Source organism: Oncorhynchus mykiss, chromosome 6 (assembly GCF_013265735.2).
Source record: "Oncorhynchus mykiss isolate Arlee chromosome 6, USDA_OmykA_1.1, whole genome shotgun sequence".
Classification (NCBI taxonomy): domain Eukaryota; kingdom Metazoa; phylum Chordata; class Actinopteri; order Salmoniformes; family Salmonidae; genus Oncorhynchus; species Oncorhynchus mykiss.
Window position 1 is genome coordinate 39327427 of NC_048570.1, and position 13596 is coordinate 39341022.

At 43.7% G+C, this 13596-nt stretch overlaps 1 protein-coding gene across 9 annotated transcripts in view; it reads right to left on the bottom strand.

Moving 5' to 3' along the window:
* The window catches only part of aopep (aminopeptidase O (putative)), a 121501-nt gene that overhangs the window by 13956 nt on the left and 93949 nt on the right, over positions 1-13596 (bottom strand). For 8 of the 9 annotated variants that reach the window (XR_005052096.1, XR_005052097.1, XR_005052098.1 and 5 more), the window contains one exon: positions 6264-6380. Coding sequence is in view for 4 of the 9 variants with exons in the window: in XM_036980085.1 (XP_036835980.1) it covers positions 6264-6380 (117 nt within the window). In the remaining 5 variants the exon portion in view is untranslated. Of the gene's footprint in view, positions 1-6263; positions 6381-12678 lie in introns of those variants that run through there. The other variant, XM_036980086.1, reaches the window with a different exon arrangement.

Here is a 13596-nt window from a genome sequence, read left to right on the forward strand (position 1 = left end):
GTCTTATGGCTTGGGGGTAGAAGCTGTTTAGAAGCCTCTTGGACCTAGACTTGGCGCTCTGGTACCGCTTGCTGTGTGGTAGCAGAGAGAACAGTCTATGACTGGGGTGGCTGGAGTCTTTGACAATTTTTAGGGCCTTCCTCTGACACCGCCTGGAATAGAGGTCCTGGATGGCAGGAAGCTTGGCCCCAGTGATGTACTGGACCGTACGCACTACCCTCTGTAGTGCCTTGCGGTTGGAGGCCGAGCAGTTGCCATACCAGGCAGTGATGCAACCAGTCAGGATGCTCGCGATAGTGCAGCTGTAGAACTTTTTGAGGATCTGAGGATCCATGCCAAATATTTTCAGTCTCCTGAGGGGAAAAAGGTTCTGTTGTGCCCTCTTTATGACTGTCTTGGTGTGCTTGGACAATGTTAGTTTGTTGGTGATGTGTGCACCAAGGAACTTGAAGCTCTCAACCTGCTCCACTACAGCCCTGTCGATATGAATGGTGACGTGCTCGGTCCTCCTTTTCCTCGGCCCACAATCATCTCCTTTGTCTTGATCACATTGAGGGAGAGGTTGATGTCCTGGCATCACACGGCCAGGTCTCTGACCTCCTCCCTATAGGCTGTCTCTTTGTTGTCGGTGATCAGGCCTACCACTGTTGTGTCATCAGCAAACTTAATTATGGTGTTGGAGTCGTACCTGGCTGTGCAGTCATGAGTGAACAGGGAGTACAGGAGGGGACTGTAGGAGAGCACTCATCCCTGAGGGACCCCTGTGTTGAGGATCAGCGTGGCGGATGTGTTGTTACCTACCCTTACCACCTGGGGGCGACCCGTCAGGAAGTCCAGGATCCAGTTGCAGAGGGAGGTGTTTAGTCCCAGGGTCCTTAGCTTATTGATGAGCTTTGAGGGTACTATGGTGTTGAACGCTGAGCTGTAGTCAATGAATAGCACTCTCACATAAGTGTTCCTTTTGTCCAGGTGGGAAAGGGCAGTGTGGAGTGCAATAGAGATTGCATCATCTGTGGATCTGTTAGGGTGATATGCAAATTGGACTGGGTCTATAGTTTCTGGGATAATGGTTTTGATGTGAGCCATGACCAGCCTTTCAAAGCACTTAATGGCTACAGACGTGAGTGCTTCGGGTCAGTAGTCATTTATGCAGGTTACCTTAGTGTTCTTGGGCACAGGGACTATGGTGGTCTGCTTAAAACATTTAGGTTTTACAGACTCGCACAGTGAGAGGTTGAAAATGTCAGCACATGCTCGGAGTACATGTCCTGGTAATCCGTCTGGCCCTGCAGCCTTGTGAATGTTGACCTGTTTAAAGGTCTTACTCACATTGGCTGTGAAGAGCGTGATCACACAGTCGTCCGGAACAGCTGGTGCTCTCGTGCATGTTTCAGTGTCATTTGCCTCGAAGCGAGCATAGAAGTAGTTTAGCTCGTCTGGTAGGCTCATGTCACTGGGCAGCTCTCGGCTGTGCTTCCCTTTGTAGTCTGCAATGATTTGCAAGCCCTGTCACATCCGATGAGCATCAGAGCCGGTATATTACAATTCAATCTTAGTCCTGTTTTAACACTGTGTCTGTTTAATGGTTCGTCGGAGGGAATAGCGGGATTTCTTATTAGCTTCCGGGTTAGAGTCCCGTTCCTTGCTCTAGTCTTTAGCTCAGTGCGAATGTTGTCTGTAATCCATGGCTTCTGGTTGGGGTATGTACAGTTGAAATCTGAAGTTTACATACACTTAGGTTGGAGTCATTAAAACTCGTTTTTTAACCACTCCACAAATTTCTTGTTATCAAACTATAGTTTTGGCAAGTTGGTTAGGACATCTACTTTTTGCATGACACAATTAATTTTTCAAACAATTGTTTACAGACAGATTATTTCTCTTATAATTCACTGTATCACAATTCCAGTGGGTCAGAAGTCTAAGTTGACTGTGCCTTTAAACAGCTTGGAAAATTCATGTCATGGCTTTAGAAGCTTCTGATAGGCTAATTGACATAATTTGAGTAAATTGGAGGTGTACCTGTGGATGTATTTCAAGGCCTACCTTCAAACTCAGTGTCTCTTTGCTTGACATCATGGGAAAATCAAATGAAATCAGCCAAGACTTCAGAAAAATAATTGTAGACCTCCACAAGTCTGGTTCATACTTGGGAGTAATTTCCAAATGCCTGAAGGTACCATGTTCATCTGTACAAACAATAGTACACAAGTATAAACACCATGGGACTATGCAGCCGTCATACCGCTCAGGAAGAAGACACGTTCTGTCTCCTAGAGATGAACGTACTTTAGTGCGAAATGTGCAAATCAATCCCAGAACAACAGTAAAGGACCTTGTGAAAATGCTGGAGTAAACAGGTACAAAAGTATCTATATCCACAGTAAAACGAGTCCTATATTGACATAACCTGAAAGGCCGCTCAGCAAGGAAGAAGCCACTGCTCCAAAACCGCCTTTAAAAAAGCCAGACTACGGTTTGCAACTGCACATGGGGACAAAGATCATACTTTTTGGAGAAATGTCCTCTGGTCTGATGAAACAAAACTGTTTGGCCAAATGACCATCGTTATGTTTGGAGGAAAAAGGGGGAGACTTACAAGCAGAAGAACACCATCCCAACCGTGAAGCACAGGGGTGGTAGCATCATTTTGTGGGGGAGCTTTGCTGCAGGAGTGACTGGTGCACTTCACAAAATAGATGGCATCATAAGGAGGACAATTATGTGGATATATTGAAGCAACATCTCAAGACAGTCAGGAAGTTAAAGCTTGGTCGCAAATGGGTCTTCCAAATGGACAATGACCCCAAGGATACTTCCAAAGTTGTGGCAAAATGGCTTAAGGACAACAAAGTCAAGGTATTGGAGACCATCACAAAGCCCTGACCTCAACCCTATAGAACATTTGTGGGCAGAAATGAAAAAGCGTGTGTGAGCAAGGAGGCCTACAATCCTGACTCAGTTACACCAGCTCTGTCAGGAGGAATGGGCCAATATTCACCCAACTTATTGTATTGTGGGAAGCTTGTGGACGTTAAAGTTAAACAATTTATAAGCAATGCTACCAAATACTAATCGAGTGTATGTAAACTTCTGACCCACTAGGAATGCGATGAAAGAAATAAAAGCTGAAAAAAAATCATTATTATTCTGACATTTCACATTCTTAAAATAAAGTGGTGATCCTAACTGACCAAAGGACTTTTTACTAAATATGAAAAACGGAGTTTAAATGTATTTGGCTAAGGTGTATGTAAACTTATTGATGAAGCCAATGACTGATGTGGTGTACTCCTCAATGCCATAGGAAGAATCCCAGAACATATTCCAGTCTGTGCAAGCAAAACAGTCCTGTAGCTTAGCATCTGCCTCATCTGACCACTTTTTTATTGACAGAGTCACTGGTGCTTCCTGCTTTAATTTTTGCTTGTAAGCAGGAATCAGGAGGATAGAATTATGGTCAGATTTGCCAAATGGAGGGCGAGGGAGAGCTTTGTACGCGTCTCTGTGTGTGAAATAAAGGTGGTCTAGAGTTTTTCCCCTCTGGTTGCACATTTAACATGCTGGTAGAAATGAGGTAAAACGGATTTAAGTTTCTTTGCATCAAAGTCCCCGGCTACTAGGAGCACCGCCTCTGCATGAGCGTTTTCCTGTTTGATTATGGCAGTATACAGCTCATTGAGTGCAGTCTTAATGCTAGCATCCGTCTGTGGTGGTATGTGGACAGCTACGAAAAATACAGATGAAAACTCTCTAGGTACAGTGCCTTGCGAAAGTATTCGGCCCCCTTGAACTTTGCGACCTTTTGCCACATTTCAGGCTTCAAACATAAATATATAAAACTGTATTTTTTTGTGAAGAATCAACAACAAGTGGGACATTATCATGAACTGGAACGACATTTATTGGATATTTCAAACTTTTTTAACAAATCAAAAACTGAAAAATTGGGCGTGCAAAATTATTCAGCCCCTTTACTTTCAGTGCAGCAAACTCTCTCCAGAAGTTCAGTGAGGATCTCTGAATGATCCAATGTTGACCTAAATGACTAATGATGATAAATACAATCCACCTGTGTGTAATCAAGTCTCCGTATAAATGCACCTGCACTGTGATAGTCTCAGAGGTCCGTCAAAAGCGCAGAGAGCATCATGAAGAACAAGGAACACACCAGGCAGGTCCGATATACTGTTGTGAAGAAGTTTAAAGCCGGATTTGGATACAAAAAGATTTCCCAAGCTTTAAACATCCCAAGGAGCACTGTGCAAGCGATAATATTGAAATGGAAGGAGTATCAGACCACTGCAAATCTACCAAGACCTGGCCGTCCCTCTAAACTTTCAGCTCATACAAGGAGAAGGCTGATCAGAGATGCAGCCAAGAGACCCATGATCACTCTGGATGAACTGCAGAGATCTACAGCTGAGGTGGGAGACTCTGTCCATAGGACAACAATCAGTCGTATATTGCACAAATCTGGCCTTTATGGAAGAGTGGCAAGAAGAAAGCCATTTCTTAAAGATATCCATAAAAAGTGTTGTTTAAAGTTTGCCACAAGCCACCTGGGAGACACACCAAACGTGGAAGAAGGTGCTCTGGTCAGATTAAACCAAAATTGAACTTTTTGGCAACAATGCAAAACGTTATGTTTGGCGTAAAAGCAACACAGCTGAACACACCATCCCCACTGTCAAACATGGTGGTGGCAGCATCATGGTTTGGGCCTGCTTTTCTTCAGCAGGGACAGGGAAGATGGTTCAAATTGATGGGAAGATGGATGGAGCCAAATACAGGACCATTCTGGAAGAAAACCTGATGGAGTCTGCAAAAGACCTGAGACTGGGACAGAGATTTGACTTCCAACAAGACAATGATCCAAAACATAAAGCAAAATCTACAATGGAATGGTTCAAAAATAAACATATCCAGGTGTTAGAATGGCCAAGTCAAAGTCCAGACCTGAATCCAATCGAGAATCTGTGGAAAGAACTGAAAACTGCTGTTCACAAATGCTCTCCATCCAACCTCACTGAGCTCGAGCTGTTTTGCAAGGAGGAATGGGAAAAAATGTCAGTCTCTCGATGTGCAAAACTAATAGAGACATACCCCAAGCGACTTACAGCTGTAATCGCAGCAAAAGGTGGCGCTACAAAGTATTAACTTAAGGGGGCTGAATAATTTTTCAGTTTTTGATTTGTTAAAAAAGTTTGAAATATCCAATAAATGTCGTTCCACTTCATGATTGTGTCCCACTTGTTGTTGATTCTTCACAAAAAAATACAGTTTTATATCTTTATGTTTGAAGCCTGAAATGTGGCAAGAGGTCGCAAAGTTCAAGGGGGCCGAATACTTTCGCAAGGCACTGTAGATACAGCATAAAACCAGCCAGCTGTATGTTGGTAATGTCATTGTTCAGGCACGACTCCGTGAAGCATAAGATATTACAGTTTTGAATGTTCCGTTGGTAGTTTAATCTTCCTCGTAGGTCATTGATTTTATTTTCCAATGATTGCACGTTAGCTAGTAGAACGGAAGGCAGGGGGGGGTTTATTCGATCGCCTACAAATTCTCAGAAGGCAACCTGACCTCCGTCCTCTTTTTCTCCGTTGTCTCTTCACGCAAATGATGGGGATTTGGGCCTGTTCCCGGAAAAGCAGTATGTCGTTCACGTCGGGCTCGTCAGACTCGTTAATAGAGAAAAAAAGCTCCTGCCAGTTCGTGGTGAGTAATCGCTGTTCTGATGTCCAGAAGTTATTTTCGGTCATAAGAGATGGAAGCAGCAGTATAATGTACAAAATAAGCTAAAATTTTAAATTTAAAATATAAATCACAATTGGTTAGGAGCATGTAAAACGTTAGCCATCTTCTCCGGCGCTGTCTAAATTGAGATGGTTTGGGATGAGTTGGACCACAGAGTGAAGGAAAAGCAGCCAACAAGTGCTCAGCATATGTGGGAACTCCTTCAAGACTGTTGGAAAATAATTCCAGGTGAAGCTGGTTGAGAGAATGAATTCATATGTGTTATTTCATAGTTTTGTTGTCTTCACTATTATTCTATTATGTAGAAAATAGTAACAAAAATAAAGAAAAACTCTTGAATGAGTAGGTGTGTCAAAACTTTTGACTGGTACTGTATGTATTATTCTAAATATATATATTCGTAAATATATTATTGTCCCCTAACCCTGGAGTAAACTACATCAATACTTAGGTTTCTACTTCCAGCTTATTCATACTATATCCACTTGTGTGTGCAGTGTTACCTCAGCGTCCTGCTTCGGTAGATCGTAGGTTCTCTTGATCGTATGCAGTGATGTCACACTTAGCTCCTCCTCCTCCAGCAGAATCTCCAATAGCAACACCAGCTGCTCCGGCATCACCTAGGCAACGTAAATAGAAAGGAGGGGTTATTTGTGGGTCTCAACATGATCGACAACATCAGTATGATTTACTTAACTTCATTTTGTTTGAGGGGTATTTTATGAATAACACCGAAACACATTAATATCAGTCTCTTTTCAGCAAACAGTCACTGATAATTCAACGCCACTGGATGGGTTATGAAGAGTGACAAAAAGAGAAACTCGTTAAAAAAAAAAAAAAAGATCTGCAAAATATTAAGATAATGCCAAGGCAAATGTTCAGAATATAAGGGAAACAGTGGGGGAATGTTTAGCGTTTGAAGTGGAGCTGTGACGGAGGGAGGCAGATGAGTTATTCTGTAGACGGAGTGAAACAAGAGAAGAAAAGAAAGAGGAAGAGAGACACGATGAGTCTTGCGAACGTCTCAACAGCACACGGTCACAAAGAAGGAACTCCTTTGATTGAAGTTGTTCTCTGCTGAGGCCCAAAGCTTTTCGACTATTAAATATCATTTGATACAAAAATAAAGCAGATTTCCCATGACTGAATAGACTATTGAACAGGGGAAGACAGTAAAGAGAAGATTAAAGAAAGAATATGTTAGACACATTCATTTCTACATTTGTTCTGTTGAGATAGTGCTGATTAATGCTGTGTTATTCTAAAAGAGGACTTCCAGAGAGACACCCCCATGGTGCTGTGAGCTGTGCCTAGCCTTGCCTGCCTCTCCCTGGGATAGACAAGACACATATTCCTCCTCTCTGGGATAAAATAAAGGAGGCTCCATAGAGACTGATGTGAAAATGGAGCAGTGTGTGTGTGAATATAAATGGGTGGAGGCCAAGCTGCTATTCTTACTCCATTATCACATTATGATCTGGAACTGGCTCTCTCTCCACACACACACACACACACACACACACACCTTTTCTACATTAAATGTATTCTCTTTTTTTTGCCTCTCCTTTGCATTCCTCCCTTTGTCAATCTTTCTTATCCACAACAAACTTTTGGTAAGGAAATACCAGGAGAACTTTTGCCCTACCAGAAAGCTCTCCATTTCAAACACAGGGAGTATTTGACCATTGGTTGGTCTGAGAGAATCCCATTCAAAGCCTCAAGTCAAGCAACTACAGCCTATACACTGACAGTAAATTAATGTGGATACTCTGCAAATAGATCTCTCTCTCTCTCGCTCTCTTACTGTACCTCTATCTGTCCTGTTTCTGTCTTGCTCTCCTCACCTCACTACTCCTCCATTTTGTGAGAGCTAACCGTTAGGTCCCTCCATCTTGAAGGGTCTCTGAGAGGCATGATCCAGTCATAAAACCCCTAATTTCAGCCTGCCTGCCTGCCTGCCTGCCTGCCTCACACACACACACACACACACACACACACACACACAATCTGTGTGAGCGGTTCACGTGAGCTTCGTGTGTAGGGGAGAGATAGGGGAGAGGTTACCCACTCTAGTGGGAAAATGCTCACAACACCGAACTATTGGGGCTATTGTTAGTCTCAGCCCTAACCCGATCATGAGATCAAACAGTGTGTGTGTGTGTGGTGCCACCCTCGGCGCCCTCTCCAAGGGTAGGGAGTTCCCAGGCAGGGAGATCACCTTTTCCCCTCCCGATAACACACAGGCGTGCACACGCACACACACGCACGCACGCACACACGCACACAACACCACTTAGTGAGGTAATGTGTTTGGTCTTGCTTGTCTGTTTCATACTCCTCCACATCCATCCTTCCATTCAACCTATCAAAACCCTCCACAACTCCTACTCAGAAATACACTGACGAACACTTACAAACACTACTCAGAGTGGCATGAAGAGCAATGGCCATTTAAGAGAGGCTTGGTTTAAACCCTCTGTTTTCTCCCCCATATTTTCATGCTTATGTCTCCGCCCCTCTCCAAAGTGGTTACTCCAACCATGACGCCCCCCCCCCCCCCCCCCCCCCCCCTCCCCCTCAGCCTTGTCTAATGGTATGTTTCTGCCTCATCAGCCTCAAACGCCTGGTCTGGACTAGGAGAACCATCATCATTATCATTCTTGCTTGGAGGATGACTTGCTGTTTTGGAGGTCAGTGAAACGGGATTTAATATCCACTGATCTCAAACATACAGACTGGCGTGTTCACACACAGTGGCACATTGAATACCCCATTGTAAGAAGACATGTCTCCCGACGTCAGATGGGAGCGCCCAGAGCAATAACCACACTAACATAAGATAGTGATAATATTGTAATATATGACACCGGGAATGGAACCCACAACCCACAACCTAAAGCCATGCTTTACCAACTGAAACATGTCCAGTAATAGAACAGTAGCTGAGTGTAATAACACTCCCAAAACCTTCCTGCTATTACAGACAGACAGAATCCTGTGATCGTTCATAACTTCCATGGCAACGACACTGGATACCACACTAAGCAACCTGTGCGTGTGTGTGTGTGTGTGTATGAGGGACACCGAGAGCTTCTTTATCTTTGACCTTTTCTCTCTACCTCTCCACCCCTCTCTCTCAATCTTTTTCTCCCCCTTAAAACACCTCTTCTGTCATGGCTCGTTGAGAGAGAGAGAATCACTGCTATCGTGGCATCCACATAGTTCCGACGTTTAAATCATGTGGTTGTTATCAACGTTACTGCTACCAACATCTCCCGGAATATCCGTATCGGTACTAAGTCACATTGGCATTTCAATGAGCTGTATGTCTCTCCCCTGCTGTCCGTATCCCTCCCTCCTTTACAGCGATTTGAGTATGTGTGTCTCAGAATGCTAGTTCAGTCACAATGCATTATGGGTGATGGAGACGTGGAATCACTGTGACATTATAAAACCCAACAGTGATTTCTCAGAGGCCATTCAACCGCGCGTGTGTGTGCGCGCATGTGTGTGTGTTTGTGTGTGACAGACCATTCAGTCGCTCCATTGAATTTTATTTCTGTCTGACCGCAGACTCGTAAAAGCTCTCTGGCACCAGCGTCTAAACGCCTCAGCCCCCCGCCTCAGGTACTAGAGTTACTCTTTCTCCATTTTTCCCTTTCCCCATTTCTAGCTTTAATGTTAGTCAATCTCTTTGACTACCCCTCCGACCTCCATCCCTCCCCTCCTCCTTCCCTCCCCACCCTCTCATTTATCTGGCCCCTCTCAGCAAGATTTCCTCCCACATAGGGAGAGGTGACTTTATTGAATTATAGATCACATGTAAGCAGGATGCCTCTCACTGTGTGTGTGTGTGTGTGTGTGTGTGTGTGTGTGTGTGTGTGTGTGTGTTCGAGCATTCATACAATTCATTGAATGATTGGGCAAACAGTGAACAACAAGAGGGAAAGGTTCTTTTTAGTGAGTCACGTGTTTCTCTGTTGGACTTTCAGCCCGGGGAACCAGAGCCGACTCTCTGTGCTGATATCAATCTGTGCAGATGACATCACAGCTGGGTCACCTTAGAGATAGCGGATGCCTTAGAGTGATGCCCCTCATGTTTGTGATATCACTCTCTGTTCCCCTCTCCTCCGGGATGTTCTGCTTTTATCACAATCATAACATGCTCTGGGATTGAGATGCTTAAATGCGGCGCGTGCGTGTGTGTGTGTGTGTGTGTCATTTTATCTTGATTAGAAGGATAAACCCCCCAACACAGCTTGCAGTGTATGCTAAGCCTGATTGTGAGAAGCACACACAAAGTGTCTCAACCGCAGACAAGGCTGCTGATTTATCTAGCAGGGAGGGACAGACAAGAAGGGCCTAGCAAAGAGACTCCTGCTATCACTATGGGACATTCACGACACGTACCATACACTGTCAATTCACTCCATAGACACATCGTCATCGCTCCTCTTTCACCCCAGCTGTCAAACTAACCCTGATTCAGATGTCCATCCTACCCATGCTAGATTACGGAGACATCATTTATAGATTGGCAGGTAAGGGTGCTCTCGACTGGCTAGATGTTCTTTACCATTTGCCACCAATGCTCCTTATAGGACACATCACTGCACTCAATAGTCCTCTGTAAACTGGTCATCTCTGTATACCCGTCGCAAGACCCACTGGTTGATGCTTATTTATAAAACACTCTTAGGCCTCACTCCCCCCTATCTGAGATATCTACTGCAGCCCTCATCCTCCACATACAACACCCGTTCTGCCAGTCACATTCTGTTAAAGGTCCCCAAAGCACACACATCCCTGGGTCGCTCCTCTTTTCAGTTCACTGCAGCTAGCGACTGGAACGAGCTGCAACAAACATTCAAACTGGACAGTTATCTCCATTTCTTCATTCATAGACTCAATCATGGACACTCTTACTGACAGTTGTGGCTGCTTTGCGTGATGTATTGTTGTCTCTACCTTCTTGCCCTTTGTGCTGTTGTCTGTGCCCAATAATGTTTGTACCATGTTTTGTGCTGCTTCCATGTTGTGTTGCTGCCATGCTGTGTTGTCATGTGTTGCTGCCATGCTATGTTGTTGTCTTAGGTCTCTCTTTATGTAGTGTTGTGGTGTCTCTCTTGTCGTGATGTGTGTTTTGTCCTATATTTATATATATTTTTAAAAAAAGGTTCAATAAAAATAAATAAAATGGACATCACCCCACAGCATCACACCACCATGTGTGTATCAAATGTGTTTCATGCGTGTTTGTGTGATCAGTGTGACCCATTGACGGTATATATGAATGGACAAAGCCATTGACCACGTCACACCATCATTCTTATGTGAAGCCTCTATAGCGCTTTGAAACCAACTGAAGTCGGTTAAGATGGCGTCTCATGGAGACATAACATGCGCCGTTTGAGATACTCCAGGAAGTGACATTGCAGCCTACAGTAGCTCAGTGCTACATCCGCTCATTTGAAATCAAAAATAAAATAACATTTATTGCTCACATACACATGGTTAACAGATGTTAATGCGAGCGTAGCGAAATGCTTGTGCTTCTAGTTCTGCAGTAATATCTAACAAGTAATCTAACAATTCCCCAACAACTACCTAATACATACAAATCTAAAGGGGTGAATGAGAATAAGTACATGTAAGTATATGGATGAGCGATGGCTGAGCAGCATAGGCAAGGTGCAATAGATGGTATAAAATACAGTATATACATGTGATATGAGTAATGTAAGATATGTAAACATTATTAAAGTGGCATTATTTAGAGTGGCGTTGTTTAAAGTGACCAGTGATCCATTTATTAAAGTGACCAGTGATCCATTTATTAAAGTGACCAGTGATCCATTTATTAAAGTGACCAGTGATCCATTTATTACAGTGACCAGTGATCCATTTATTAAAGTGACCAGGGATCCATTTATTAAAGTGACCAGTGATCCATTTATTACAGTGACCAGTGATCCATTTATTAAAGTGACCAGTGATACATTCATTAAAGTGACCAGTGATCCATTTATTACAGTGACCAGTGATCCATTTATTACAGTGACCAGTGATCCATTTATTACAGTGACCAGTGATCCATTTATTACAGTGACCAGTGATCCATTTATTAAAGTGACCAGTGATCCATTTATTAAAGTGACCAGTGATCCATTTATTACAGTGACCAGTGATCCATTTATTAAAGTGACCAGTGATCCATTCATTAAAGTGACCAGTGATCCATTTATTACAGTGACCAGTGATCCATTTATTACAGTGACCAGTGATCCATTTATTAAAGTGACCAGTGATCCATTTATTAAAGTGACCAGTGATCCATTTATTACAGTGACCAGTGATCCATTTATTAAAGTGACCAGTGATCCATTTATTAAAGTGACCAGTGATCCATTCATTAAAGTGACCAGTGATCCATTTATTAAAGTGGCCAGTGATCCATTTATTAAAGTGGCCAGTGATTGGGTCTCAATGTAGGCAGCAGCCTCTCTGTGCTAGTGATGGCTGTTTAGCAGTCTGATGGCCTTGAGATAGAAACTGTTTTTCAGTCTCTCTGTCCCAGCTTTGATGCACCTGTACTGACCTCACCTTCTGGATGGTAGCGGTGTGAACAGGCAGTGGCTTGGGTGGTTGTTGTCCTTGATGATGTATTTGGTCTTCCTGTGACATCAGGTGCTGTAGGTGTCATGGAGGGCAGGTAGTTTGCCCCGGTGATGCGTTGTGCAGACCGCACCACCCTCTGGAGAGCCTTGCAGTTGAGGAGGGTGCAGTTGCCGTACAAGGCTGTACCCGCAGGGATGCTCTCGATAGTGCATCTGTAAAAGTTTGTCAGGGTTTTGGGTGACAAGCCAAATTTCTTCAGCCTCCTGAGGTTGAAGGGCAGCTGTTGCGCCTTCTTCACCACACTGTCTGTGTGGGTGGACCATTTCAGATTGTCTGTGATGTGTACGCCAAGGAACTTAAAACTACTAAACCATTTACTAAAACTATTTATGCTTCCCATTCGAAACAGTTTGAGCAGTTCGTGCATATATTATGACAACATTTTGTGACGTTTCTGTTGTTGTTGTTGGTATCTTAAAATGAATTTGTTCTATTTTGAGGAAGTGTATACTGGCTACAGCGTCTCAAAATGGACAAACAGTACTATTGGCGCTTTTTTCTCATTTTCAAGCGAAGGTTTTTTAAGGGAGTATGAGAGCACACTCGTTTGGCTCACCTAGCTGAGTTCCGATAGGCGCCAGCCGAACAAAGCATGCGGATCCTTAACTCAAGTTGAATGCCGACCGGGGTACTGTAGATTTACATTAGCAACTAAATTATCCTCATAACTTCACATGTACGCAATGTTTTAATAATCGGTTCAAGGACATCTGGTGTATTAGAAGAAATTGTTGGTACCATGATTGTCTTTACATTTTTTACTTATTTACACGAAGATTTACATTTTTTGGGTAGGGGATCCGGTTTTCTGCAAACAATGCCTGCAGTACCGCAGTCGGACTTGATCGTCCGTGGCTTCAATCAGAGGGGGCAGTCGTTCTACCCTGGAGTGGCCTCAGGACCAGGTTCCCCACACAACTGTTCTGGGAGGTACCCCCAGAGCCTCACCCATTCTCTCACCTCTCAACCCCCTGTGACCTAACGCTGCTCTGTGATTGGCTAGAGCCTCCTAGGCCCACTGCCTGATTGGAGAAGAGCTACTGCGGCCCACCCTGTATAACACACAGCAGCTGAGAACACACACACACAAACACATAGGAAAACACACATATGTGAACACTAGCATCTGAAGTGTGTCTGCACCAGCTTTAATGT